Here is a 27346-nt window from a genome sequence, read left to right as displayed (position 1 = left end):
AGACTGACGGAATAGAACGCACAGGTAGAGAGAGTGCAACACTGCTTCTGCACTTGTGGCTGTTTTGCTTCCTGTGAAAAGCCACAGACTGACCCAGCAGGACGCAGATTACTCAACTTTCTGAAATGGAATCAGGCTCTTCAGCTTCTCTATTTATTCTGATGAAGACTCACTCATTTTACCTGGCCGACTTCCGTAAGCCTCCAGCTGATGCAGGTTGCCCCCAGTTAAAGACAATAAACATGGAGCTGTATCTCTCTCTCTCTCTCTCTCTCTCTCTCTCTCACACACACACACACACACACACACACACACACACACACATATACACACAGAGAGAGATGCAAACAGAAGAGCCATTTCTTTTAAAAGCCAGTCCTTTCAAAAATTTAAGCCTGAACCTGAAATTAGAGGAGAGAAGGAAAACCAGATCAATATAAACACGCCATCTCCCAGGTCTGATTATACCAGTCATTCCCCTTATTACCTAAAAGTGAGAGAATCCGTGAGCACACATTTATTTCAAACTCAAATGTGCTGCTGGATTAGAATCAAAGCATAATGTTAAGCCAGTTGGAAGAAAGACAGCATTCCTAAAAATCTTGTCATTCACTGGGAGGGTTTGAGAAGGGGAACAGGATGAGTGACACTGGGCACTCACCACAGCAGCAGCTGTCTGCAGTGGGTGGGGTTTCGAACAGGGCTTGGCCAGCATTCCTCTATGCTTTTGTTTCTCCTAGAACAGTGTCTGTGATGGTTAACGCACCATTCAGGGACATTCTTAACTCTTGCTTATCTTAGGGTATTTTACAGTTTTTTTGTGATTAACCAGAGAAGTTCAGAATTTGTAGGATTCGGTGCTTGCCTGATGCTAGGCATTGGAACCATTCACCAGACGGCCTGAATAACCACCCTGATGCCAAAAAGACAGGACACACTGACACAGAAAGAGTTTTGAGAGCTGCCTGGCTGGGTATATCTAATACTTCTTATGAAGTCACCAGAGGACAAACACTCCAAGTAGGGACAAAGGCTGCAGCTGTCACCCTTTCCCAAATCTCGAGATAACCACCCTCACCGCTTATCAGTGGACACTGGTGGAGAGAGTAGCTATTGTGGAGAGAGTAGAGATTGAAAGGAAAGCTGGAAATATACTGTATTGTAGACAGGGGCTTCACCTACACAATTCTTAGCAAAAGGTTACTCTATTGAAGCCAGACATCAAATTGCCTAGTCTCCTACATTTCTAGGATTTTGCAAAGAAGACTGGGTCTCCTCTGTCACTGAATTACCCTGGGACCCCAGGGAGACATCAGCCTCTTCCAAGGGACTCTTGATACCAGTGATAACATCATCCCTTCCAAAGAGATTTTTCTGTCCCCTAGGAATGGCAAAGGAATCAACACACTGCAAGCTCCAGGAGCACAGAGACCATGTCTGCCTTACTCACCACTGGATTTCTAATGTCTAGGATTATAGGTACGCAATAAATGGGTTTCAAAGGAAGGGACTAACTCTGGCAAGCTACTTCTGACACAAAATCCAAAAGTGCTATTGGATCAGCCTCAGTCAAAGCAATAACCAGCCCTAGCACAAGGCCTTACCAAGCACGGCACATCATCAGTTTGGACAGTGAATCGAGGCTGAGGGCCAGGTAGTGTCATGAGAGCAGAACAGAGCTCTGTTCCAGAGAAAAAGTATCCCTGGCTAAAGGAGGAAATAAATGTCATGTTCCTCAGTAGCATGTTGTTAAGTATGGAAAACGGACAACAGAGCTCATCCTGTCAACCAACCACAGGTCTATAAAGGGATATGAATGATGGCTTCCTTTTCCTAACAGTGCAGAAAGGCCAGCTGCCTACTTCTAAAAATGTCGGAACTGAGATCCACTGGGTGGAGGTTCAGGAAGCTAGCAGAGAACTCAAACCCGCTGCCCACTGAGTCATCTTGGGGTTAGACAAGAGTTGAACCAAACAGGATTTCACATTATCATTTTATAATGACTACTGTTAACATGTGCTGAATTGTTATTTATGCACCTGGGTGTAGGTAAAATATTTGTGTGAACATTTTATTTAATCCTCACAACAATCCTCTGAGAGGTACTGTCATTCTCATCTTGTAGATGAGAAACCTGATGAAAGGTGGGTTTCAGTAACGCCGCCCCGTATATAAGAGAACCCGGACTCGGCTGATGACTACGTAGGTAGTCAAGCCCCATTCCTGCAACTTCTTTCTAAAATTTATCCATTATTGTCTGAAATGAAAAGTGGCTCAAGGATCTTAACCACATAGGCTGACTTTTCTTTTCTTTTTTTTTTTTTTTGGTCAGAGAGAGGGAGAGAGAGAGCAAGCACAGGCAGACAGAATGGCAGGCAGAGGCAGAGGGAGAAGCAGGCTCCCCGCCAAGCAAGGAGCCCGATGTGGGACTCGATCCCAGGACGCTGGGATCGTGACCTGAGCCGAAGGCAGCTGCTTAACCAACTGAGCCACCCAGGCGTCCTAGGCTGACTTTTCTTAACAAAGCTCTTGGATGAAGGATCAGAAAGAAAGCTGAAAAGGCAGGCCCTCAAACCAAGAGCTATGCATTTTGACCCAAACTTTTCAATACTACTCATCTGAGATGTCTAAACATGAACCACACACACAGTTCTCGATCACATTCCTACCAATTTCACATGATACGGTGAATTGGAAGCCGTTCCAATTAGTAAGATTTTTATGCAATTTCCAAAATAAGCCAAAAGGCTTGCTTTGGCCCCACAATTGTTATTTTGTTTTTATAAATTCCTCCACTTTTATTACTCCCTCCCTTGAGGAATTCCTGAGGCAAGTCCACTTCAGACAGTTTTTAAATCACATTGGATTTACTGCTCAATTATGCCATTTTCTTATCCCTCTTCAGTTCACACAAGTTAGGAAATACATTTGTGTTTGCATTATGTTTCTGAAGGGCAAAAAGTACTCACCAAAATTATACTCCAAGATACAGAGCAAGACTTAAGATGGTTATCTTGTACTGAAGAGTGTCTAAGCAAGACACAATTACTTCTTCATTTCATTGGGAGAAAGGTTAATTTTAGAGGATTTTCACTGGTCTTAGATCAATTAAATTGTGATATAACAAGATCCCAAAGACTTGCTTAATGCTAGCTGAATTTTAGAATCAAAAAGCCTGCACGGTTTATGTTAACAACCAGAAAACTCTACCTTTCCCCAGCTGCCATGTACTCAAGTCATTATCCTACAATCTGAGGAGACAGATTTAGGATTAATAATTTATCACCTTCCTGTACTGCAATATAGTTAAGAATATAGGACAGTTTGGCAGGAGAAAGTTCCTGCTGAAGGTTCATCATTAAGAGATCTACTCCATTAGTCATCCACCTTAAATTAGGTACCCAGCAAGAAGAGCAGAGATATAATGCCCCCTAAAAAGTCTCCTAAAAATGTTTTCTCCTAAATATCAGACCAATGCATGGTCAAAATATATTACTCTCTCTCTTTTTTTTTTTTTTTAATTTATTTATTTGACAGACAGAGATCACAAGTAGGCAGAGAGGCAGGCAGAGACAGAGACGGAGGAAGCAGGCTCCCTGCTGAGCAGAGAGCCCGATGCGGGGCTCGATCCCAGGATCCTGGGATCGTGACCGGAGCCGAAGGCAGAGGCTTTAACCCACTGAGCCACCCAGGCGCCCCAAAATATATTACTCTCTTAAAAGAAAAAGATACCACTTGGTCTGTCTGGTATTATAGCAGTCAAAGTACAACCAAAGAGTAGAGGCAAAGGAGGAAAGTGAGTTCAGGTGTCTTCTGTCTGTGAGGGGCAAATGGTGGCAGTTACGAGAACAGAAAGAGAATGGCAACTAGTGGAGAAAAGACTTTTTGCTAAGCTAGGAGCTGTCTTTGTCCCATCCTACCCTGAGTTTGGGACTAAATTAAAAATAAAATATAGCAGGGGTGCCTGGCTGCCTCAGTCAGTATAGCATGCAACTCTTGATCTCGGGATTGTGAGTTCAAGCCCCACGTTGGGTGTAGAGATTATTTAGAAAATAAAAAATTTAAAAAATATATGGCTGAGATAAATGGAGATCAAAATATCTTTACAGGGGCGCCGGGGTGGCACAGTCGGTTAAGCATGACTCGTTTCAACTCGGGTCATGATCACAGGGTTGTGAGATCAAGCCGAGCACTGGGTTCTACCCTCAGCACAGGCTGTGCTTAAGATTCTCTTCCCCCTCTGCCCCCTACCCCCACATACACTCTTCCTCACATGTGTGGTCTCTAAGATTAAAAATATATATATGTGTGTGTGTGTATATATGTGTATATATATATATATATATATATATATATATATACATAAAATCTTTATAAGTGGTAAGGTGACTGGAGAATATAGCTTAGATGTACAGTCACAAATGGGCTTTCCAGTACTTAATTAAGCTTAGCCAAATGGACACATGCAGGCTGTTCGGGCATGGGCAGACCAGTTAGAGCATGGCAGGGAGAGAACACATGCCAATCCTGAAGACTGGCCATTCCATACAACAGGATTCTTTTCCAACCTCACCAATCAGAAAAAAGCACTCTTCCCTTCAGGGAGAGAACCAGAGAAAAGGTAGAAAAAAGAGCAAAAATGACCTTCCAGCTTCCGTTCCCTCCTGGGAAGTGAAGTGCCCATTTAATGAGCCACGATAGAAAAACAGAGTAGGAAAGAACAATTCTCCTCAACGTGTATATTCCAACATGGTGCTATTTCCAGCATTGTCTTTAGGTTAACCCAACAAACCTTTACCGCCACCTACTACGTGCTAAATGCTAGCTATGTAACTATGATTAAGACAGTTTAATGAAGGAGACACGTAAGTGATCAATCACAGTAGCCATCTGCTTCCAGCCACATCTGCTAGGATTACTTAAGTTACTGACTTAGAACAGAGGTTACTCCTTGGCATACCTGGCACCAGACCCAATATCTACTATAAATAATTACAGAACTAGACAGAATATACAAGTGCTTTTAGTCAGGAGATGACAGGCAGTGCAAGGCTGCAATCCCCGAGAGAGGGGAAACTTGACCTGAGGCCTACAACTGCCCAGTTTTCTGTTAAGGGACAACTTCCCAACCATGGCACTGAAAGCTGGAACCCGAAGAAAACACAGGGGACTCACTGAGCCCAGGAAGCCGAGTTCTAAATTTGGCTACAACTGGAGAGGTGAGGCACTGGAAAGGAAGGAGCTGTGAGAAGAGGGAGCCCCAGAAGTCCTTTGGGAAGGTCCCTTGCCAGCCTGAGGGCTGGAATGTAAAGGCACCGGGCAAGATCTGAGGTTTATTAGATAGTAGATGCTACAGCACTGAGAGGGAAACAGAATCACCAGAGGTCAAGCAGGGCTGGGGGCAGGAATAAGAGCATCTGGAATTTGACTCTGTCAGAGTGAAGAAATCACACCTCAGACTAGCAGACACCAGAAAGGCCTCACCTTAGGACTAAGGACTACACTTTAGAGTAAGACCTCCTCTGAACCTCTCCTCAACACAGCCTAAAACCCCACAGTATAGCATAGTGTAAGAAAGATGTACAGACTCTATGAGAACATTAAAGAGTAAGTTCAAACCAAGGACCTCAGGGAACATGTCAGAAAGGAGTTTATGCGTACCTGAATCAGAATCCATCAGTGAGAACAGTAATGGCATATACCGAGCAACAGAGCGCTCTGCATGAAGGCATGAGACGGTACTCCATGAATAGCGATTCTAACATGGAGGAGAGAAAGGAGTGTGCAATGACTCAGGGATTTCTACATCGGAACGCAAGTGGAGGTGGTCTCTTCACTGCTGTAGGGAATACAGCAGAAAGAGGGGTAAAGGACCACAGGTTTGGTCTTGATACATTAAGTTAGAGGTAACCGTGAGACATCCAGTTAGAAAAATGTGACATACAGGTGGCTGTGTGCTCTGGAAAGGAGTAAACAAATAGCTATGAATTTGGGAGTCGAGAGCACAGGGGTCACAGTTATAGGGAAAAAATGAGGTTGCCCAAGGGAAACACACAAGAGTGAGACAAGAAAGAGTAGAAAGAAACAGAACCCTGAAGAATAAAACATTGAAGGAACAAGCTGACAAGGGAATGAGGGAAAAATAATTACGAAGTGCAGTGCATCATCTGGAAGGGGACAGAGAACAGCACTGCAACCCTCTGCCTTTTCACCTACCACGGCACAGGTCTTAAACATTCATTGCCCTCGGGGAACTGGGAGATCTTCCAGGGCAAGAAGTGCTGTACCGCGTTGTTCGGATCTTTATTACCCGCATGCCTACCCTAGGACCAGACTGCTAGTGAGCTCTCAAAAAACTCGTTCCGAACTGAATACTTCTCTGAACTTACTTATTAACTAACTGTGTAGTCTACCTCCCAGCAGCAGGGGAATGGCAGTGAGAGTGTTCAGAGCCAGTTGTTAGCTTTCAGCTTATAGGAGCCTCTGTAACTCTCCATGGCTTAGGTTTCCAATGCTGGTTCAGGCCCTCTCACCTCCCACACACATGCAGACAGAACTCTGGAGATGTACATATTCTTTCTTTAGATATGTTAATATATTTGTGAATACTTAAATCAGATCTTGTTTCTCTCAAAGGCACTGTATCTCCTTAAGGTACCTTCATGTACCTCTGTTCTGAGTGTGTTAATTTTAAGCTTTACCTCTCAAATGACAGATTATGTTAAAGTTTAATTCTCAAAGGACAATTCCCTTATTTCTAACTTACTAATTTATTCAGTCAACAAACATTTTTGTGGTGCACCTACTATCTGCCAAGCACTCGGTACCTGCTGGGAATACCCAGTGTAGGTAAAACAGGCAAAATGTCTGCCCTTTAAGAAGCTGATATCTATTGCAGGAATTTCCAAATTCTTGGTGTCACCTCACTTTCACCTGCAGATAATCCCCAAGTCCAAAATGCTACTTTTAAGCCATTTAACAATAACATTAAATAGAAAAACACTGATTCAAAGGTCCCTAAGGAAAACATAGAGCAACTTTTGTCAAATTATAATCACTGCTTTTTAGCAGTGGGTTTCAGTACCAAACCCAGAAGTTGAAATTAAAAAGAAGCCCACTATGGGGCGCCTGGGTGGCTCAGTGGGTTAAGCCTCTGCCTTCAGCTCAGGTCATGATCTCAGGGTCCTGGGATCGAGCCCCGCTTCGAGCCCCGCATCGGGCTCTCTGCTCAGCAGGAAGTCTGCTTCCTCCTCTATCTCTCTGCCTCTCTGCCTACTTGTGGTCTGTGTCAAATAAATAAATAAAATCTTTAAAAAAAAAACAAAAACAAAAAGAGCATCTCCCATGTACTTATTCTTCTAAACTGTAAATTTTGAAGTTGGATAATATTTCACATGTGGCATTCCACAATCTCACCACGCTCCTGACAGGTTGTGGCAATGTTTTCCAATGTAGAATAAATGACTGTTTCATTCACAACCATCTAAATATATCCTTGAGATAAACTCCTAAAAGGGCAATTACCAGGTCAAAAGATACTAACTTTTTAAGGATCTCGGTATTTACGTCAAAAGTTCTCAGTTCAAACTTCCCAGCACAGTATGAGGGTAACCACATCACCGCTAGGCAGCATTAAATATATTTACTCTGATCCTCATCAATATGATAAGCTAAAAAAAGATCTCTCATTTTAATCTGCGGTTCTTTGGGGGCACATGGCTGGCTCAGTTGGTGGAACATGGGACTCTTGATCTTGGGATTGTGAGTTTGACCCCCACATTGGGCACCGTGATTACTCAATTAAAAAAAAATTAATCTGCAGTTCTTTGGTTAGTAATGAGAATGTACATTTATAAATGCTTATACATCATTTTAATTTCTTATTTATGATACTACCTGTATGTATCTTTTTTTAAGATTTTATTTATTTATTTGTCAGAGAGAGGGGCACAGCAAGAGAGGGAACACAAGCAAGGGGAGTGGGAGAGGGAGAAGCAGGCTTCCCGCTGAGCAAGCAGTCCAAGGTGGGGCTCGATCCCAGGACACCAGGATCATGACCTGAGCTGAAGGCAGACGCTTAACGACTGAGCCACCCAGGCACCCTGTATGTATCTTTTTTCTCTCTTTGTATGTCCTTTATTCATTTTTTCTATTAAGACACTATGTTTGTTAAGAAACTGATGTGAAAAAGTTCTGATAAATTAAAATACATAACAAATCTGTCTGTCTTGTGTTACCTGCATGTTCCCTCAGTTTGAACACACATGGTTCTTGATTCTCCCATGGCAGAAGCTCCAAACATCTCTAAAATGAAAACGGTACAATCTAATCCCCACCAGAACCACTCCTAACAATACCACTTTTGCACTTCTATACTCAGTCTGCTCACCGTTGCTGTTTTTAAGCACCAAGCCGAGGGGATACTAAAGCCTAGCCCAGTAAGCCCACAGTATTCTGTTTAACCAAGTGCTATTGACTACAAATACAGAAACACTCAGAAATGCTTCTCCCTCCCCTCTAGGTGGAATTCCTCAAATAACAAGCTGCTCATCATGGTTCAGCGTAAAAACCTATCTTTGGTCCTCCAAAAGATTACCTGTGGTTGGAAGGCATAGTAGCCGAAGAAAAAGAGCACAGGCTACTGAGTGAACAGACCTGGATTCAGACTCCTGGCTCTGTAGTGTTCTTGCCATGTGATCCTGGTCAAGTCATTTTGCCTCTCTGGGCCTCAATTTATGTATAAAATGAGACTAAAACTACCTGTTTTAGGATTATTGTGAGGATTAAGTGAGATAAGCTATGTAACGTTTATAACCAAGGGCCTGGTATTTGGTAGGTACTCTTCAAAAAATGCGATTTTCCTACTCTGATAGTGCTAAATCAGTTACTTATTTAACTCAAATGATCTTACATAAAATGTTGGCCTGAAACAGTTAGCTGTCCCAGCAAAGCATCATCTGGGTAAAAAAACATTTAGGTCAGCTTTCTGTCAACTGCAATTTCCACTGCTATAATTATGCAATCATCAACCACCACTGCAAGACAACAAAAACCCCAAAGCTGATGTTACTGAAATTGCTAAATACAGTAATTACTTGATTCTCTAGATCACGACCACCAATTCCTTTGGGAAAGCAACAGAAATCTTTGGAATTACAGGAGCCAAAAGGTTGATTAGCTATCCCAGACAGTGGACTCTACAACACAAAGCTTTGTCACTGCCCAGAATGGCAGCATACTGTGAAGTCTTTCTGAAACTGCTCTTCTCTCACATTCCATACTCTGCAAAGAACAATGTCAAAAGAAGAACTGAAAGGGAAAAAATGAAAGAAAAGAAAGAGGACTTCTTCACACTCTTTCCTGGCAAGAGGTTCTAGCCTGGCGAAATAATCTCTAGGAAGAAAGCATTCTTCTTACAAGTGAAGATGACTTTAGGAAAGGAAAGGAAGCAAAGAATCATTTACTGAGCACCTATTTTCACAGGGCTGTACAACACACTTTAATTACAGTGTCTCTCATATCAACCTATAAGGTAAATCTTAGCCTTCTTTACAGATAATAGGTAACTTGCTCAAGTTTTCATAGTAAGTAGAAACATCCAGCTCCAGAACTCAGGTCTTTCCAACTTTCAAATGTTTTTCTCTTCATTTACATCTTCACCAAATCTTAAAACGATCACGCCAATCCCCCTTTACAAAAAAGAACTCAATTTTAATTGTGTTTCCAAACCCAACAAACTAAATGTCCACCAAAAGGATGACCATTCAGACTCCTGGGTGGCTCAGTCGGTTAAGCATCTGCCTTCGGCTCAGGTCCTGATCCCAGGGTCCTGGGATTGAGCCCCACATCAAGTCCCCCATTGGGATCCTTGCTCAGTGGGGAGCCTGCTTCTTCCTCTGCCTTCTGCTTCCGCTGCTTGTGCTCACTCTCTCTCTCTGACACATAAATAAATAAAATCTTAAAATACAAAGGATGACCATTTCTGTCAATTAGCAAATTACTTTTCTGCCTCCTACTTGTCTTTAATATGAACTGAAAGACTCATGCAAAGTGCCCTTTTATCTTAAATCTATATAAAGAAAATGGTACCTGTTGACAACCACAGAGCACTGAAGCAGAAGCAAGTATAAAACGGGTACAGGCTTCTCAACCATTTCACGGTTATCTGCCAACAAAATCCCAATAAAATCCAGGAAGCAGGGCTTGGCTTGACTCCCAGCCTCTTCTCCATGGCCTTCCAGACAGGCGGAACCAATTCACTATAAAGACAGAAAGAGAAGAAATTATATGCCAAGTAATTAATAATTGATTCCTGGAAATGAAGAGTGCTAGAGAATGTGACAGATTAGGGGGAAGAGAAATTTCAAGTTTGTCTTTCACTGTTCATACCTGCCTGTAAATTTTAAACCTGAGCCTTGACAAAGCCTATAATTATCAGGATAAAAACATAGCAAGGGATATGAAATGAATCCACTGTAAAACTGAAACATTTTACATTCTATTATTTTCTAAGCTAACAGTAAATCACCTGTGAGGAAGAATGGAAAACACCAGCCTAAAGAGTTTCAGTTCCAGTTCTGCCACTAAGAGCTTTCTGACTTTGACCAAACACACCTTCTTATCTATGAAGAGTTTGGACTACCAGAGTTGAGCACCTGAGTGTTTTGTCTAGCTGTGCTTTAAAAAAAATTTTCATGTGACTGTCTTCAGGAAACGCATGCACTCTCCCATTTACTATTGTCCCACCACTATGATCTTAAAAATCTATCCACGTTATACTTCGATGTCACCTCCCTGATCTCTAGAATCATTTGCAATTCCTGACTTGAATTCATAGGTACACTCAACAAATATTTGCACAGCCCTTACTATGTGCTAGATATTTTTCTGGCTATTCCAGAATCTAGGAGCCAGATAATTTAGGTCCCTTCCAGAGAAAAAATAATTGTCATCTGTTTCATCTGTCTTATACAACTTCCCTACACTGTATAAATTATTACATAAATCTCGGCAATATCATGAAGATTGGGTGAGTTCTGAAGAAGCAATTCAAATTCTTCTGTCCTAAATGTGCACCTGTCACCCACATGTGGCAAATAACTCCAACCGCCAACCGCAGCCAACATACAAGGGTACTGGCGTCACAAAGGCTGGGGATCAATATTAACTAAGACCAGAAAGTAGACACATGCACACACAGACATGCACACACAGCTGCAAAACTGACGTACAGCCCACCCAAGAAAAGGTCTTCACCTAGCCTCAAGCATCTGAAGGACTTCTTCCTCATTCACTTCCATCCATTCTGATTTCTACTAGTTCTGAAGTTGTACGTTAGGGAGCAGGGAGCTGAAAGATGTGCCGGCCAGTGACATGTTCAAGAGATTATGAAATGGAGCCTAAGTTAGAAAGTCTATCCAGCAACTTCTCTAGCCTTCCAAGATGGAACAGGGAGGGAGAGAGAAAGAGAGAGAGAGAGAGAGTGTGTGTGTGTGTGTGTACGGATCTTACCCAACACATTTCTGCCTACCACAAAAGGATTTTAAACTCAAAGTGACTCAACACCTGTCATCAATAGCGTGACAGGTGGGCGATAGAAGCATAAAAGACATGAATAGGTTTTGAAAATGGGAGTAATAAACACCATTGAATTAGCAAGCCGATTATAAGTGCAATGTCTTACAAGCCGTGCATAAGAGAGAGGCAGAGCTCTTTTCCTGTGAACTCCCAACCAGCCATGCCTCTGAAATCTACAATTGCCTAAGGGCACAAATCACTGCTAGAGTCCTCAAAGCCTCGCTGACCACAGGCAAGAACAACACATCACCAAGATCCAAACGGTTTGTTATAGAATCAAAGGGTAAAAACCCAGGGAGAGAACACACACCCCCACATTACTTGACAAACGAAAATCTAGAAAAGCTTGCAATAGTTTTGGCATTTGGGGCGTTACAAGTACACCCGAAATAAAAGCACTCTCTGTTGCAGCAGCTGTTCAGACAGAGCAGGGGGTAATGTTTACTTAATACTTCAGGTTGATGGGGGAATGTATCATAGTTCAGTCTGTCAGCTACATACGTGGAACTCCATTTATGTACACAGCGATAAGATATGTTTGAACAACGACAGAGCAAGTCTGAAACAGCCTATTCAGCTGGTATGAGTAATCAAGAATAAAGCTCTTTAAAAAAAAAAAAAAGTCTCAAGATATTTGGGAAAGTTACAGAACAGACTGCCATGAATAACTCTGCTTATATTTGCAGACATTGTTTTCCAAATAGCTGGAAAAATGAACAGATTGTTCTGGGAGGCCGTCTTTCCAGTTTGTTCCCAGCTCCCAGTCTGTTAATCACAGAAGAAAGCACAAGGACAGTCAGCTAATTCTCTACACTAACTGCATCTATGGTCGGTTGAGCACAAGCACCAGGAGACGAGAGGAGGAAAAGCTTTCCTAGAATCGCCCGAGGTTTTCTCTTTTGACTTCCTGCGTTTCACCTTTGTGCTCATTGCAGACACCACAGAACCCCTCCGTGGGGAATAATTTTCTAAGTCCGTAATAAGGCAGGTTTCGCAGGGTAATTTACCCGCCCTGCTCAGCCCCGCCCCCCTTATTCCGCATCAACTTTCTATCTTGGTGAGGAGACCAAACACAAGAGACAGCAGCTAAGGGCGGGGCTGCCAAAGTCAGGGGAGGAAGGACAGCGGCGCCCCGAGACCGGTCAGTCTGTCAAGGGATGGAGGATGCTGCGTGACCAGGCCCGGGCCCGAGAGAAGCGGGGTTTGGCCTGGGACTCCAGCTCCGCACCTGCAAAAAGCCAGAAGCAGCTGGCTGCCCTAGCCGGGCCAGGAGCGCCACCTCCGGGTCCCAACACCCGGCCAGCGCACCCTCAGAAAGAGCCCGTCCCGCTTGCCCCTCCCCTGAGCTCGTGGTCCTTGGCCTGGCAGCCAGCCGCCCCCGGCCACCTACCGGGGCTCAGGGCCACACAGCGGGGCCCCGGCTCTCGGCGGCCTCCGCCTCCTCCCGGTCCATGGGGTCGGGGCCCCAACCTTCGCTCCCCTCACCCGGAGGAGGAGGAAAAGGAAGAAGGTAGTGCGGGCTCCCCACCCGGACAGCTCCCTCTCGCCTCAGCCTCCCAGGACAGCGACCGCGGCCGGAAACGCCGCCTCCTCCCACCTCCCGGGCTCAACCCGGAAACACACTCTTCATGCTAACCAGCCCTCCCGAACACCCCCCCCTCTCCGGAAGCTCAAGTCCAGCCGCGAGCCGGAGGGGGAGGAGGGGCAGTGCTGAGGGACAGAACTACGCACGAGCGAAGGAACCTGGACCCCCCAGGCTGTCTCCTCCCGCTCTCCACAAGAAGTCTGCTCCTTCGCCTGCCCTCCGCGAGCCCCAGGCCCGGGACTCGGGCAATACCCACAACCAAGATGGCGGCAACGGCAGCACCCCCTACGGCTTAGCGCCCAGGCGTGCCATTGGCCAGAGCCCGGAGTGAAGCCGCCGTGGATTGGTCGAGAGCGCTGCGGGGGTGGGGGTGGAGCTGCAGCCGCCTGGAGCCGGGAGTGGGCAAAGCGGCGTGAGCAGCGGCCCCAGGCTCCCGGAGCATCGAGCTCGGAGAAGATTTCGCCGCTCCGGGCCGCAGCCTGGTGAGCTCAGCCCCCTTCAGGCCCTCCCCTACATCCCAGCCGGGGCCTCGCCGAGCCGGCGCTGATCGATGCCGACACACCCCGGGGACCCTATCGCGACTCCATCGCGCCATATCGCGACATCATCGTGCCCTGTCGAGACTCCATTTTGTCACAGCCCTTTTCAATATATACCTATATATATATATTTTTAATTTGCCCTGTCATCTTTGGGGGCTGTCCATGTCGTGATTTTTGCCGTGATCTCTTCGTGACATCACCGCGCCATCGTGAAGTGTGATCTCATCGCCGCCCTGTCGTGACTTCATCAATGTCGTGTTGTGACCTGGCTGCGGCGGGACAGGTGGTGACCGCCAGGAACCCTCTTCCCCTTCTCATCTCCCCATCTCAGCAGCCCCGCTTCGATTATCCGGCTTTTGGATTCTCCGTTGTCCTGGGAGCTACCCGGGACCCCTTCTTGCTTCTCCAGCCCCTGCCGGCATCCACAGGCTGGTAGCGGGGCAGGGAGGGCGAGAAGAGGGAACGCGAAGGGTTAATTCTACCGCTGCTTCTGCTGCTGCCGCTGCCGCTGCTGCTGCTGCAGCTTCTGCTCGAGGGAGGGAAAGGAGAGGAGGCAAGGAGCCTGCGGGGGCGATTGAGAGCCCTGGCTGGAGGGGTGGGGTCCCCAGAGGGGCCTCCAAGCCTTCCCTCGTCAGCACCCTGCATCCTCACTTCTGCTGAAGCTTGTCTCCTGCCTGTTCTGGAGAAGGGAGGGGAAGGGAAACCTAGGATGCCCTTTTCCCTCATGTCAGTCTGAGTCCGGATAATCGAACTTCACCCATGTATGTCTCCATTCCTTCCTGTCTGTCCTCCCTTCTCCCTCCTGGTATATGCCTGGGTGGAGGGAGATTAAACCAGCCTCTGGTGCCAGGGGACAGCTGAGCAGTGGGGCCAGCCCCCTCCCACTCCTGGGAAATTGGTAAGGAGAGCTGTCCAGCTGAGCAGCAGGATGCATGGCCCTTCCTTCCCGCTTTCTGGAGGTGACCTTGGACCAGGGTCCCTTCTTCATCCCTAAGGACTTGAGGGTCCAGTGCCTTTAAGGGGCTGCCACAAGGGAGGTCAGTCTTGTGCAACCCATCCCTCCTGATCCCTCCCTCTGTGCTAATCCCTCCCTCCATCCTCCACTCCCACCCCCACCCCTCCTCTGCAGAGGGATGCTCAGTCCCTCTTGTGTTCACAGTTGGGCAAGGCGGGCATCATGGCCTCGGATTGCGAGCCAGCTCTGAACCAGGCAGAGAGCCGGAACCCCACCCTGGAGCGCTACCTGGGAGCCCTCCGTGAGGCCAAGAATGACAGCGAGCAGTTTGCAGCCCTGCTGCTAGTAAGGCACTGACTGAAAATTGGGAGGTGGGAAGGGCTGGGTGGTTGGGACCCCTTGAATGGGGACAAAAAGTCCCCAAGGATACATAGGTGATTGCTGGCATTCCTGGAGGCACCAAAGAAGGCCCCAGAAGCCTACCTTTGGACTCTTCTTTGCTCCCCTGAGTATGGGGCCAAAGGGGAGAATGGGGGTGAATAAGACTTGGGTCCCTAGGAGCCTCGGAGGAGGCTGCCTGGGTCTGCACTCTGGGGCGTCCCGGAGCAGATGGGAGCTGACTCATAGGATGACAGCAGCAGGTAGTAACTAGTGCAGAGTACTTGAGGGCTGGAGATGATTGCTCTGGGGGTGGAGAGAACAGCAGAGCTAGAAGTAACTGGGAAGGGGTCTCAGGGGATGGCCGGGAGGCAGTAGGTAGGTTGAGGGTGAGGATGCTGGTTTGGGGCTTAGCCCTGTCGGAAGAATCACACTGGGGCCAGCAGAGCAGGAGCTGCAGTGCTGGGAAAGGGGGGGTTGGTGTGTGGGGGGTGAAGGGAGGAGGGAGTACAGTTGCTGCTTGTTTGCCATGGCAACAGGGAGAAGGCTCCAGAGTCAAGGGCTCACACTGCAGCAGAGGAGGTGTTGAGGTGAAATGTAAGGGGAAATGTTTTGACAGGCAGAGTGGCGAGACACAGGAGCCATTTCCCCTGAGAAGGTGGCGGGAATGGATCAGAGGCTTCTCCTGGGGGGAGCAATTAGGGAGAGACCCTAAACCCATGGGAGATTTTAAACTGAGATCGAAGCCCAACTCGGGTTGTTGGCATCTAGATGAAATACCAGGAAGAACTTCCCAAATGACCAGGCGATGAAACATGAAGCATGAGTAGTTAAGGAGGCTTGGACCTCCCTTTTGTGGAGGTAATCACAGATGAGGGATCCCAGAGGTCACAACCCAGGGGAGGGAAGGAGCTGGATGAAATGACCTCTGGACCCTCGCATGAGTCCCCTTCCGTGACCCAACCTTGCTAACGGTCAGCGCCCCCAGGGGGCAGGGGGGCAGTCTTCCTTTCATCCCGCTGATAGCACATACCCCCCTTAGGTGACCAAGGCAGTCAAAGCAGGTGACATCGATGCCAAAACTCGGCGGCGGATCTTCGATGCTGTAGGCTTCACCTTCCCCAATCGTCTCCTGACCACCAAGGAGGCACCAGATGGCTGCCCCGACCATGTTCTCCGAGCCCTGGGTGTGGCCCTGCTGGCCTGCTTCTGCAGTGACCCTGAACTGGCCGCCCATCCCCAGGTCCTGAACAAGATCCCCATCCTTAGCACCTTCCTCACTGCCCGGGGGGACCCGGATGATGCTGCTCGCCGTTCCATGATCGATGACACCTACCAGTGCCTGACAGCTGTGGCAGGCACACCCCGTGGGCCCCGGCACCTCATTGCTGGGGGCACCGTGTCCGCCCTGTGTCAAGCATACCTGGGCCACGGCTATGGCTTTGACCAGGCCCTGGCACTTCTAGTGGGGCTGCTGGCTGCTGCGGAGACCCAGTGCTGGAAGGAAGCGGAGCCTGACCTCCTGGCTGTGTTACGGGGCCTCAGTGAAGATTTCCAGAAAGCCGAGGATGCCAGCAAGTTTGAGCTCTGCCAGCTGCTGCCCCTCTTTCTGCCCCCGACAACCGTGCCCTCTGAGTGCCTCCGGGATCTGCAGGCCGGGCTGGCACGCATCCTGGGCAGCAAGCTGAGCTCCTGGCAGCGCAACCCCGCCCTAAAGCTGGCCGCCCGCCTGGCGCACGCCTGCGGCTCCGACTGGATCCCAGTGGGCAACTCCGGGAGCAAGTTCCTGGCCCTGTTGGTGAATCTGGCATGTGTGGAGGTACGGCTGGCACTGGAGGAGACCGGCACAGAAGTGAAAGAGGATGTGGTGACCGCCTGCTACGCCCTCATGGAGTTGGGGATCCAGGAGTGCACCCGCTGTGAGCAGTCGCTGCTCAAGGAGCCACAGAAGGTGCAGCTCGTGAGCATCATGAAGGAGGCCATCGGGGCTGTCATCCACTACCTGCTTCAGGTGAGGGCACAGCAGCCCCGCACAGGGAGCCTAGGGCGGTGGGGGGCTGGAAGGCAAGGCAAAGAGGGACATGAACGTATGGCTGGAGTAATGGGGAGAGGGCAAGATGCCACTCTGAGGGCTGATCCTGCAGCATTCCCGGGAGTAGTGTGGCCGAGCCTCCCTCTCCCTCCCCCCTGAGCCTCCACACAAGCACCATACCACACACCATATGTGCACTCACATCACAATACACACACACGCGCACACACACAACACGGTGACTTCCCACTCACAACCCTCCCCCCAGTACACACGCACACCAAATCGAAGCAGTCTGTTCGGCTCAATGTCTCGCATTGTTTCATGCACCTGCATGTGCAGACCTGTGCCAGAGCCGGGCAGAGGAGCGGGGCTGCTGGTTCCTGGCCTCTGGAGAGGTTCAGCTAACTCCTCCCAGGTCAGAGCTGCTATAGAGGGAGGGTCTAATTAGCTTTGGACCTGTGAGTTGTGTTGGAGCCTTGAGGTACTTTAGAGGTGGGGAGGGGGGGTTGAGCCCCAGTGAGTGTGGGGACATATCTGAAGTCCAGTTCCCCCAGCAGACATGCCCTGAGGGCATGCTCTGTGCTAGGCCCCTGCTGGGTGCGTCTTTACCGTGTGCCAGGTGCTGGGTACACTGGGCTTCCCTCTTGAGGGGCTCCCTGGCCAGAATTCCCTTCTAGTTGTGTTATTCCTAGGCTGGCTGGCATGCTGTCCCGGCCGGGGAGGGTCTCTGGTCCTGCTCCATCTCACGGGGGTCCCATGGCAACAGGTGGGGCCAGAGAAGCAGAAGGAGCCCTTTGTGTTTGCTTCGGTGCGGATCCTGGGGGCCTGGCTGGCCGAGGAGACCTCATCCCTGCGCAAGGAGGTCTGCCAGCTGCTGCCCTTCCTTGTGCGCTATGCCAAGACCCTCTACGAGGAGGCCGAGGAGGCGAATGACCTCTCCCAGCAGGTGGCCACCCTGGCCATCTCCCCCACCGCCCCAGGGCCCACCTGGCCGGGGGATGCTCTCCGGTGAGTTTGTAGTTAGAGTCTGTCCAGCCAGACTGTTCTAAAGAAAAGTGTAACAGGGGGACACCTCCTCCCCCCCACCCCCCCGAACTGCTCTGTGCCAGGCTTCCTGATTGGGGCATGAATTTTCCTTTAGGATTATTTCTGGGTTTTGGGGGGGCTTGTTCACGCAGGACTCCTGCTCAGCCAAGTCTTACTTGCCCGGCCCAGATTTGTCTATAAAGAGAGAACTTGTGCTTATTGAGCAGTTACTACACGCCAGGCATTTTGCTCTACCTTTTAACAAAACAATCTCATTCGGTCCACACAGCAGATCTATGACAAGTCTCATCCGTGTGTTCAGGATGAGCAAACCGAGACTCAAGGTTAAAGTAACTGGCCCACACGCGCACCACAAGGCAGAGCCCAAGTTTGAGCCCAGGCCCATGAAGGACCACAGCGTGTGTATGTTCTCTGCGGGACCTACAAAGCTGGGTCCTTCCCCCCTGCTTTCATTTCTCTCAGGTGGGATGCCCCAAAAAAGGGACTCCTTGTGCCTTCATCTCTCCCCACCCCTTACACGTCTGTTCCTTCCACGCCCCTAGGCTCCTTCTGCCCGGCTGGTGCCACCTGACTGTCGAAGATGGGCCCCGGGAGATCCTGATCAAGGAGGGAGCCCCCTCACTTCTCTGCAAGTATTTCTTGCAGCAGTGGGAGCTCACGTCCCCGGGCCACGATACCTCAGTGCTGCCTGACAGCGTGGAGATCGGCCTGCAGACCTGCTGTCACATCTTCCTCAACCTCGTGGTCACCGCACCGGGGCTAATCAAGTGAGGCCGGGGAGGAGGTGGGAGGAAGCAAGGGGGGCTGCTCAGACTCACCTCGGATCTCCATCTCGACTTTGCTTCCCTGTGCCCGTGGGTTCCTGTTACGGTTAGAATGAAAGGCTCCCAGAATAGACAGAGACACCCCACGTGAGGATTTGGCATGTCCAGAAGGCCTCTGGGCCTGTCTTTCTGCTCCAGCCGTGACTGTCTCTGCTCCCCAGAGGTCATGAATGGGCCCAAAGTTAACTCTTGACCCTGCTGCCTCATTTCTTGCCAAACCCTGCCTGGTGAAGCTGGGAGCCCCAAATCCCAGGTTTTCCCGGTCCTTGGTCTAGCTCCACCAACCACTCCTCCCCCATCTTTCCCTCCCTTTCTCCCCAGGCGAGATGCCTGCTTCACATCTCTCATGAACACTCTGATGACGTCGCTGCCCTCACTGGTGCAGCAGCACGGGAGATTGCTTCTGGCTGCCAATGTGGCCACCCTGGGCCTTCTCATGGCCCGGCTCCTCAGCACCTCTCCAGGTAAGCCCTGGGGACCCAGTCCTAAAGGGTAGGGGCAAAGGACCTGGGTGGACCTGTTGTCTTCTGGGCATAAATCCCCATTTGCAAGGAACGGTTTGAACAGAATTTTCCAGTCAAGAGGCAGTCTCTGAAGTGTGTCTCCATCCCCCACCCTACCCCACCCTTCTTCCCCAAATGATAACATTCTCTTCCTTCTGAAGACTTTTAAGGCAAGGTCTGGTGGGTGTAAGAACAGGCCTGCTCGAAGGCACAGGCATAAGCACCTGGAATTCCCAGCAGCCCAAGGAGTCTGAATCCAGTGTTTTCAAGGTGGAGCCTCCCTCACCCAGGCCTTGAGTCAGAAAGCTTATTCCTCCCATTGAGGTTTTTCTCTGCTCAACACCTCACCTCCCTCGTGACAGGCTTCAGCACTTTGGTGCTCCTCTGCACAGACCTCCTCAACCCTGCCTCCCCCTGGCTCTGTGCAGGGGGAGGGAGGACATACCCTCCCGCCCCTGCCAGCCCTCTGTGTCTCCCACTTTGGCCGTGGGTGTCTGCTTGGGTCCCTCTGTCCCCGCCTGTTCCCTGTGCCCCATCTGTCAGGTTGGAGGAGCTGAGCAGATGCCTGGGAACAAGGCGTAATGAGCCTGTACCCTCAGCTGCCTCTCTGTTCCCTGTGCGGGGATCCCAGCAGGGTCCCCCAGCAGTGGGAAGGGAACATGTCCCAGTGGACCCCAAGCCGCCCGTGTGCTCTAGCCCCGTGCTCCCTCAGTCCCAGGCTGCCTCATCTCAGCCCCTGAGTAGAGCCCCAGTGCTGTTCACCCACAAGTGCCACCAGGTTGGACTGACAGCCTCCCTGAGAGGGTCTGCAGTAGGGGGGTGAGCCCCCCTGCGTGGCAGGTAAGCCAAGCCCTGCCCCCCCCACTCTGGCGCCCTCTTCTGGCCCAAAAATCAATTGGCATGAGCGCCATCCCCCATAGCTCTCTAGGCCCAGAGGTTCTCCCATCACTACCCCGGCTACAGGAAGGCCTGACCCTGAGCTTGAGTGTACCAAGATTATTACATTTAATTCTCACAACGGATTGCTAAGATTAGCACTGTTGGCCCCGTTTCACAAGTAAGGAAATCAGAGCCAGGAAAGTGGATTAGACAAGGTCACACAGTAGAGTCGAGGGTAGGGCTTGAGCCCAGGCAGGCTGATGGCAGGCCACACTTGGGCTCCAGGAGTGTGTCCGCCATGAGAGGGGAAAGTAAGGGTCTGGGCAAGCAGCCGGCCCACTGGCCTCATGCACCCTCCACCCCCTTGCCTTCCAGCTCTCCAGGGAACGCCGGCCTCCCGAGGTTTCTTCGCAGCTGCCATCCTCTTCCTGTCACAGTCCCATGTGGCGCGGGCCACACCGGGCTCGGACCAGGCAGTGCTGGTCCTGTCCCCCGACTACGAGGGCATCTGGGCCGACTTGCAGGAGCTCTGGTTCCTGGGCATGCAGGCCTTCACGGGCTGCGTGCCCCTGCTGCCCTGGCTGGCCCCCGCCGCCCTGCGCTCCCGCTGGCCACAGGAGCTGCTCCAGCTGCTTGCCAGCGTCAGCCCCAACTCTGTCAAGCCCGAGATGGTCGCCGCCTATCAGGGCGTCCTGGTGGAGCTGGCACGGGCCAACCGGCTGTGCCGGGAGGCCATGCGGCTGCAGGCGGGTGAGGAGACAGCCAGCCACTACCGCATGGCTGCCCTGGAGCAGTGCCTGTCGGAGCCCTGAGTGGGTGTCCACTGGGGACAGACCCGGGGGTGGGCAGCGAGGGAAGGAGGGAGGAGGCATCTTCCCTGAAGCTCCCAGACTGGACCCCCTTCCCCAAACTCCCCACCCCCCCAAACATCCCAGCTTTCTGGCTTTTCTGAGGGCAAGGGCACGGAGCCCACCCCTCAAGTATAAGGAACTGCATCCCGTCCCCCTCCCCCGGGTCCCCATGGGGGCAGGGATTGGCTTGGAAATCAATGTGGCTGTCCCTGCCAGGCCGGGGAAGGTTGGAGCAGCCCCTAGGGAAGGGGGGGCACTGGTTGTCATTGTGCCCTCTGTCAGGCTCCTCCACAGGAGGGAGGCCCCAGGGTGGTATAGGGCTGGCAGGAGCTGGCTGCCTCAGCCCATGTACCCTGCCGGCCAGGGCGTGGGCTCCCCTAAGGCTGTGGTGTCCCCTCTAGCCTCCCAGGTCCACGTCCTTCAAATTGGCCATTTGGCTCTTGCCCTCAGCCCCTTGGGCGGAGAGCAGACTCAGGCCACTGACATCGCAGTTCTTCCTATCAAATTCAATGACCCAGGGTCTGAACTGCCCCATCCTTCCAGGGAATCCTGGGGCAGACAAGCCTGGCGTGGGGGTATGGAAACCTCCTTCCACCTGAGCTTCCTTGAGGGGACCCAGGAGTCCTTAGGCCCTGGCCTCTAAGCTTTTGTGTCATGTTGCAGCAGAGTGACAATGGGGGTTGAGGATTTATTTATTTTGCCTGTCCTTATCCCTGCTTGGACACCTGAGCATCTAATCCCTGTCCCCCTGGTGCCATCTGGCTTGGCTGGAGCCAGGAACAGGAGGGACACTTATCCAGAATCCGCATGTTTCCTTAGTGGTTGCCCCTCATCGCCCTCGTGGTGCCTGGCTTTAATTCCCACCCCTGCTTATGATTCCTCTCTGCAGAGAGACGCGACTTGCGGCTCCAGCAGGGACTACCTTTCTTATGAACCCTGGGGGACCCTCCCCCAAACCTCATCCCTTGCTTCTTTCTCCTCTTCCCTCCCCAGTGCGTTCTGTGATCTCCAAGTTCAAAGCTGTGCACATGCGGACACTCAATAAATGTTCATTGGTGACCGGCTGGTCCTTGTGTGGTCTGTCCTGCACCTTCTCTCTTCCTTCTAGACTCCAGCAGCTCACAACTACCATTTGCAGAGCCCAGGCCCTGCCACACACACTTCCACAGGTGTTCTCTCATTGAGCCTGCCCCAGAATCCTGTGACACAGGCATTATCCTGATTTTACAGGTGAAGACCCTTTGGCATGGGTAGGTGGTTGGCTCAAGGTGGTGCGCCAGTAGGTGTCAGAGCCAAGACCGGGCTGGCCGCTGACTCCTTAGCCCACACCCGGCACCTGTAGAGCAGGATTGCAAACTGGTGCCAAGGGGCCCAGTCTAGTGGGGCTTTGGGGCTCTTGTGTACAAATGAAGTGCTGACATGAAGGGCCACCAAGTAGTAGTGCCACATCTTCCAGTTTTTAAAGACAAGTCAGAAACCCTCATTTTTATGCAAACTCTGATTTTGGAATGTTGATAATTATTTTTTTTAACAAAATCACTGCTGCCCCAACAATACCTCCAGGCCAAAATGGCTTTTAGGCAACAAGCTGTTCACCTCTTTTTTTTCTTTTTTCAGATTATTTATTTGACAGCACAAGCAGGGGGAGTGGCAGAGGGAGAGGGAGAAGTAGGATGTGGGGCTCAATCCCAGGACTCTAGGATCATAACCTTGGCTGAAGGCAGACACTTAACCGACCAAGCCACCCAGGTTGCCCTGTTCAGCTCTGTCCTATGCCACATAAGAAGGGGGGGAAGGGGACTGAGAGCTTCAGCAGGAGGTGGGAGCCAAGCACCTACTGCTTCACCAGGCCTGAGCCAAAGCTGTCAGACTGGAGCCAGATCAGCACCCAGCCCGCACTAGGCAGACATCTCTACCTATGCCCTCAAGCCAACAAACATTCACTAAGCATATCTCACGTGTCTGTCTGTGGTGGGCTATGCACAGAGGAAAATTATTTATTAGCTGTACAGAAAGTCATGTTCATAGCATGGATTCCCTGGGGAAAATATGAAAAGACAGACCCTGCCATCAAGCAGCTTAAAATCTAGAGAGGAAACAGACAAGGCATCAGACACTACAGGTATAATCAGTTGCTTCTCTGGGGGTCTGAGCGAAATATGGCTGGAGCATGAGGAGCCCCTCAGCCTGGCTGAGTAAGTGAGGAGAGACTTGCCAGGTAGACAAGCAGAGGAACAGCAGGTATAAAGGCATGTGAGCTTTGGAACCGCAAGTAGCTCATTGTTGCTACAATAGAGAGTGTGAAGTGGGATGAGGTTGGACCAGTGGGCATGGACCAGATATTCCAAGTCCTGGCATGCCCTGCTCAGAAGCTTAAATGTGTGATCATGCTGAGATTTTTTTTAACAGACTATGATCCAGTTTGCATTTTTAAAGATGACTGGCTGCAAGGGGGACAACTGAGGCAGGGAACTCAGAGAGGAAGTACTAAGTCTGAACTAAAAGCCCGCGGCGGTGAAGATGGAGAAAATATAGGTAGGAGTTGGTTAATAGGGCTTGGTGATTAACTGGCAGTGAGGAGGGATAAAGAGCCCTCCTGGATACCTGATCTGGGCCACTAAGTGGATAATGGGGCCATTCACTGTCACCGGGAACACTGGGAAACAGGTTAATGAAAAATATAAACTCAATATGGTAAATGGTGAGTTTGTGCTGCGTGCGGAACATCCAGGCATCAGCTGCTTTCTGCAGTCTGTTGCTCAGAGCGGTCTGGGCGAGTGACAGATTTGGGAGTTGGCCGTGTAGAGTCTTAAAGTCATGGGAGTGACCGAGATCATCTAGGGAAGTAGCAAGAGAAGGGAAGGGCCCAGAGCAAGTGGCCACCTATGGTCCCAGCTCTCGAAATACTCTCCCTCCCGAGATGGAGGAGCCAAACCCTGCAGAAAGGCTTATAACAAAAGGTAGACTGAGCTCTGTACTTTAGTGAGGGATGGTCAGAGAGTTCTGGGCTCCTGAATGGGGAGAGGGGCTTGGCTAACTCTGTAACAAGACCAAGCTTGCTTTTGGTAATTCAGGTGCGAGAAAGGGCGACCTGAGCTGCAGTTGTGAGATAGAACCACCAGGTGGCGCCTCAGCATCTCCTTGTGCCAGATGCTCCCCCACTCGGCAAACACCCAGCCAGGCCCAGAGCAGATTGCCAAAGGCGGGGAGGAGGATGGCTGTGTCAATAAAGGAGGCAGGCCTGAGTTTTTTCTTAACATCGAATCCAAATGCAAGCTTGCTTTTTGAAAAGAGAGGGAAAGATTTGAGACCAGGAGAAGAGCAATAGGGAAAGACTGCCAAATGGAAATCTAGGATGTCTGAACATGAGGACCTATGGGTCAATACATGTCCTGTGTATGTATGTTTCCCAAGAGTGTCTCTAGGTATGTTGTATGCCCCACGTGCCCAGGAGAGTCTGCATGTGTAACCCCATGCACATCCCAGGCCTCCACGTGTGCACTCCTCTCCCAGAAAGAGCGCAAGCAGCAATGCCCACCTCCGTGCCTCAGGAAGTGAGGAGTCCCTTGGCCCTGAAAGAGAAGAGCAACAGAGTCTGCGGCCATAAGACCCTGTAGGTTTTAGAAGCCCCCAAAGCAGTCGCAGGTCACGAACACCCATCTCCTCAGTAGCCATAAGGAAAATCATTTATCAGATAATCTCCTCAGAGTATACGTGGTTTCTCTGTCTACCTACCCGGGGTCATGCTCACATGGAAGCTTCCCAAAAAGACCCCTCAGTCAGCTGAGGAATTCACAAACTCATGCATTCATCATTTTTTTAATAACTTTCCACTGAGCACCTGCCATGCTCCCAAGCCAGTGCAGGACACACTCTCTGTCTCTCCTTGCATCTTCTTACGGAATACTTCGTGAGGCAGAAAGGAAAAACCAGTTGCAGCTGGAATGCTGGTTAGGGTGCTGACACTTTTTTTCCCCTGCAGATGGGCCATGAGGAGCCTCAGGAGAGTTTTCAGCAGGAAGGTTACATGGTTCCCTCCCTCTTACCGCTAAGTAGAATGGGAAGTGCGTCATCAGGGTACTGAACAAAGGCAGGAGACCAGCTAGGGGGTTGTTGTCATGGTCTAGACATTAGTTCTCAAACCTTAGTGAACTTCTGAGTCATCTGATGAGTATTGAAACAAACTTCCAGTCCCCACATTCAGCGTCCTCCGGCGTGAGGTCCAAGGAGTAGCACTTGTAACAAGGTTGCGGAGTCTGTAGGTGATACTGGCCCAGGAAACACACTTCTAAAACCACTGGTCTATGAGAAAGACTATGGGACCCTAAAGGGCTGGCAGGGGGCGGGGAGAGATGTGTAAGGGTTAGAAATGACAACACTCCATGACGACTGGTTTACGAAGGTGAAGGGAAGGCCAGAGTCTGGGATGACTCTGTTTTCTATTTGAGGGATGGGGGTGCCATGTACGGAGCCCAGAGAAGAAACAGGTTGAGATGGGTGGTGTGGGTGGAGGGGATGTCAAGTTCACTTGTGGACTTGGAAAGTTTCAGATGGCTGCAATGAGATGCCTGAAGGAAATACCCACCCTGGCAATTGCATCTGTGGGTCTGAATATTTAGGGAGGGACGCAGACTGGATAGAACAAAGTTGAGAGATAACAGCTGACTAGCAGTCACTAAAGTCTTAAGGAATGAACTCACTCACTCGTGAAGAGTGCAGACAGGAAGAAAAGGCTGAAGCTTCAACCCTGAGGAAGAATAACCAACATGAAGGATGTGGCTGAACGATGAGCTAGAAAAGTAAGCTGAGGGAGAGTCAGGGTAGAAAGGAGGAGAACCAGGCAAGAAGGGAGTGTCTCAAGCTGCAGCAGGGTAGAGTGAGAAAATCCACAAAAGCCACTGGACAGGCAGCCTGTCCTGTCATTCTGGCCTTCCCCAGCCAGAATTCTGCTGGAGAGAGAAAGGGATCCCCAGAGCTGGGCATGAGCAGCGCTGGCCTTGCCACTCCTGGACGTCCCCCAAAGGGTCCACCAACCTGCGTGCCATGTACTAACCCACATACACCTGTCCTAGAGCCTCACTTCTGAATTTGAGGATGGAGGAGAAGGGGTCTCGTCACTCACACATCTGCATATCCAGACACATGCAAACACACTCTCCGGACCTCTGGTCTGTCCTGGGCAGCTCCCCAGCTCTGCGTCTTTCCCCACCCTAGCTGGTGATTCCAGCCTCCAGAAAGTTCTTAGTGATGTTGCTGCTTCTAGCCTCCTCCCTTCCCCATGGTCCCCCAGACTGAGATGACTCAGACCTGAGCTCTGCCCCTGCCTCTGGGATACCCCACTCAATATCCCCTCCACATACATTCCACGGGTCAATCCCCCTCTCTTCTTAACCTACCTCTGCATCTCCACCTTTCTTTTCTCATCATCCGCTTCACCAGAAAGGGGCCTCAGAAAACATCCAGTCCTCTCTGAGCCACCCTGCTTTGTTGCCACTGTTGTTGAAGTTGCAGGAACTGAGGTCAGGGGCGAGGAGGGACTCGCCCAGGGGCACAGGTTGGTCAGAGTGAGAACTACATCTGTAGGCACCTGCGGGGTAGGCAGTACAGCACAGAGAGAGGCTGGAGGCAGACCACCCTGGCTCTGCCACTTCTCTGGCTGCTGTCTGCTCCGTGATGACGTTGGCCAAATCCATTCACCTACCTCCCTGTGCCACATCTTCCTCACCAGAGAGCATGACGGTGAAGCAACCCAGTACTCACCAGGGACTTAACACAGGACACCGCACACTCTGTAATAAGTACTTGCTGTGATTATTTCAGAATTCTATGTTTTTTTATCTGAGCATCTTCTTGCCTTTTTTTTTTTTTTAAACATCTTCCTTCTGCTTTTTAAATTCCTATTCTTCTTAGTATTCCTCTCATTCCCTTTCTTTAATCCTTGATCCTGCTTCTGGGGCGGGGGGCAGAAGAAGAGAGGGTTGGGTTTTGGGAGAAAGGTGGAGTGACTGAAGGGACGGGAATGTCCTTGGGAGACAGCCAAGCCTGCCATGGTAACCCACAAACACACAGCCTGCACATGTCAGGGTGCCGACTGCACACCATCCACATGGGGCATTTACACATATCTTCACCCAACAGTCTCTCTCTCTCTCTCGTGTGTGTGTGTGTGT

General features: G+C 50.3%; 2 protein-coding genes across 4 annotated transcripts in view; one reads left to right on the top strand and one right to left on the bottom strand.

The window, feature by feature from the left end:
• Positions 1–13421, bottom strand: part of KIAA0319L (KIAA0319 like) — a 90065-nt gene extending 76644 nt beyond the window's left edge. Inside the window, exons 1-2 of one of the 3 annotated variants that reach the window (XM_047724771.1) lie at positions 13309–13421; positions 10090–10259 (exon numbers count right to left, since the gene is read on the bottom strand). In XM_047724771.1, the coding sequence (XP_047580727.1) occupies positions 10090–10231 (142 nt within the window). In that variant the 5' untranslated portion in view covers positions 10232–10259; positions 13309–13421. Of the gene's footprint in view, positions 1–10089; positions 10260–12967; positions 13163–13308 lie in introns of those variants that run through there. The other 2 variants (XM_047724770.1, XM_047724769.1) reach the window with 2 other exon arrangements.
• A 136-nt stretch (positions 13422–13557) lies between these two features.
• On the top strand, positions 13558–22235 carry NCDN (neurochondrin). The gene is made up of 7 exons (XM_047724772.1): positions 13558–13987; positions 14864–15004; positions 16080–17048; positions 17839–18080; positions 18662–18886; positions 19265–19407; positions 20701–22235. The coding sequence occupies exons 1-7, from the start codon at positions 13955–13957 to the stop codon at positions 21135–21137; spliced, it is 2190 nt and encodes a 729-aa protein (XP_047580728.1). The 5' UTR covers positions 13558–13954; the 3' UTR covers positions 21138–22235.
• The last annotated feature ends 5111 nt before the right edge of the window (positions 22236–27346 follow it).

Source organism: Lutra lutra, chromosome 4 (assembly GCF_902655055.1).
Source record: "Lutra lutra chromosome 4, mLutLut1.2, whole genome shotgun sequence".
Taxonomy (NCBI): Eukaryota; Metazoa; Chordata; class Mammalia; order Carnivora; family Mustelidae; genus Lutra; species Lutra lutra.
Note: the sequence above shows the minus strand (reverse complement) of the source record. Positions and strands in the feature narration are given on the sequence as shown.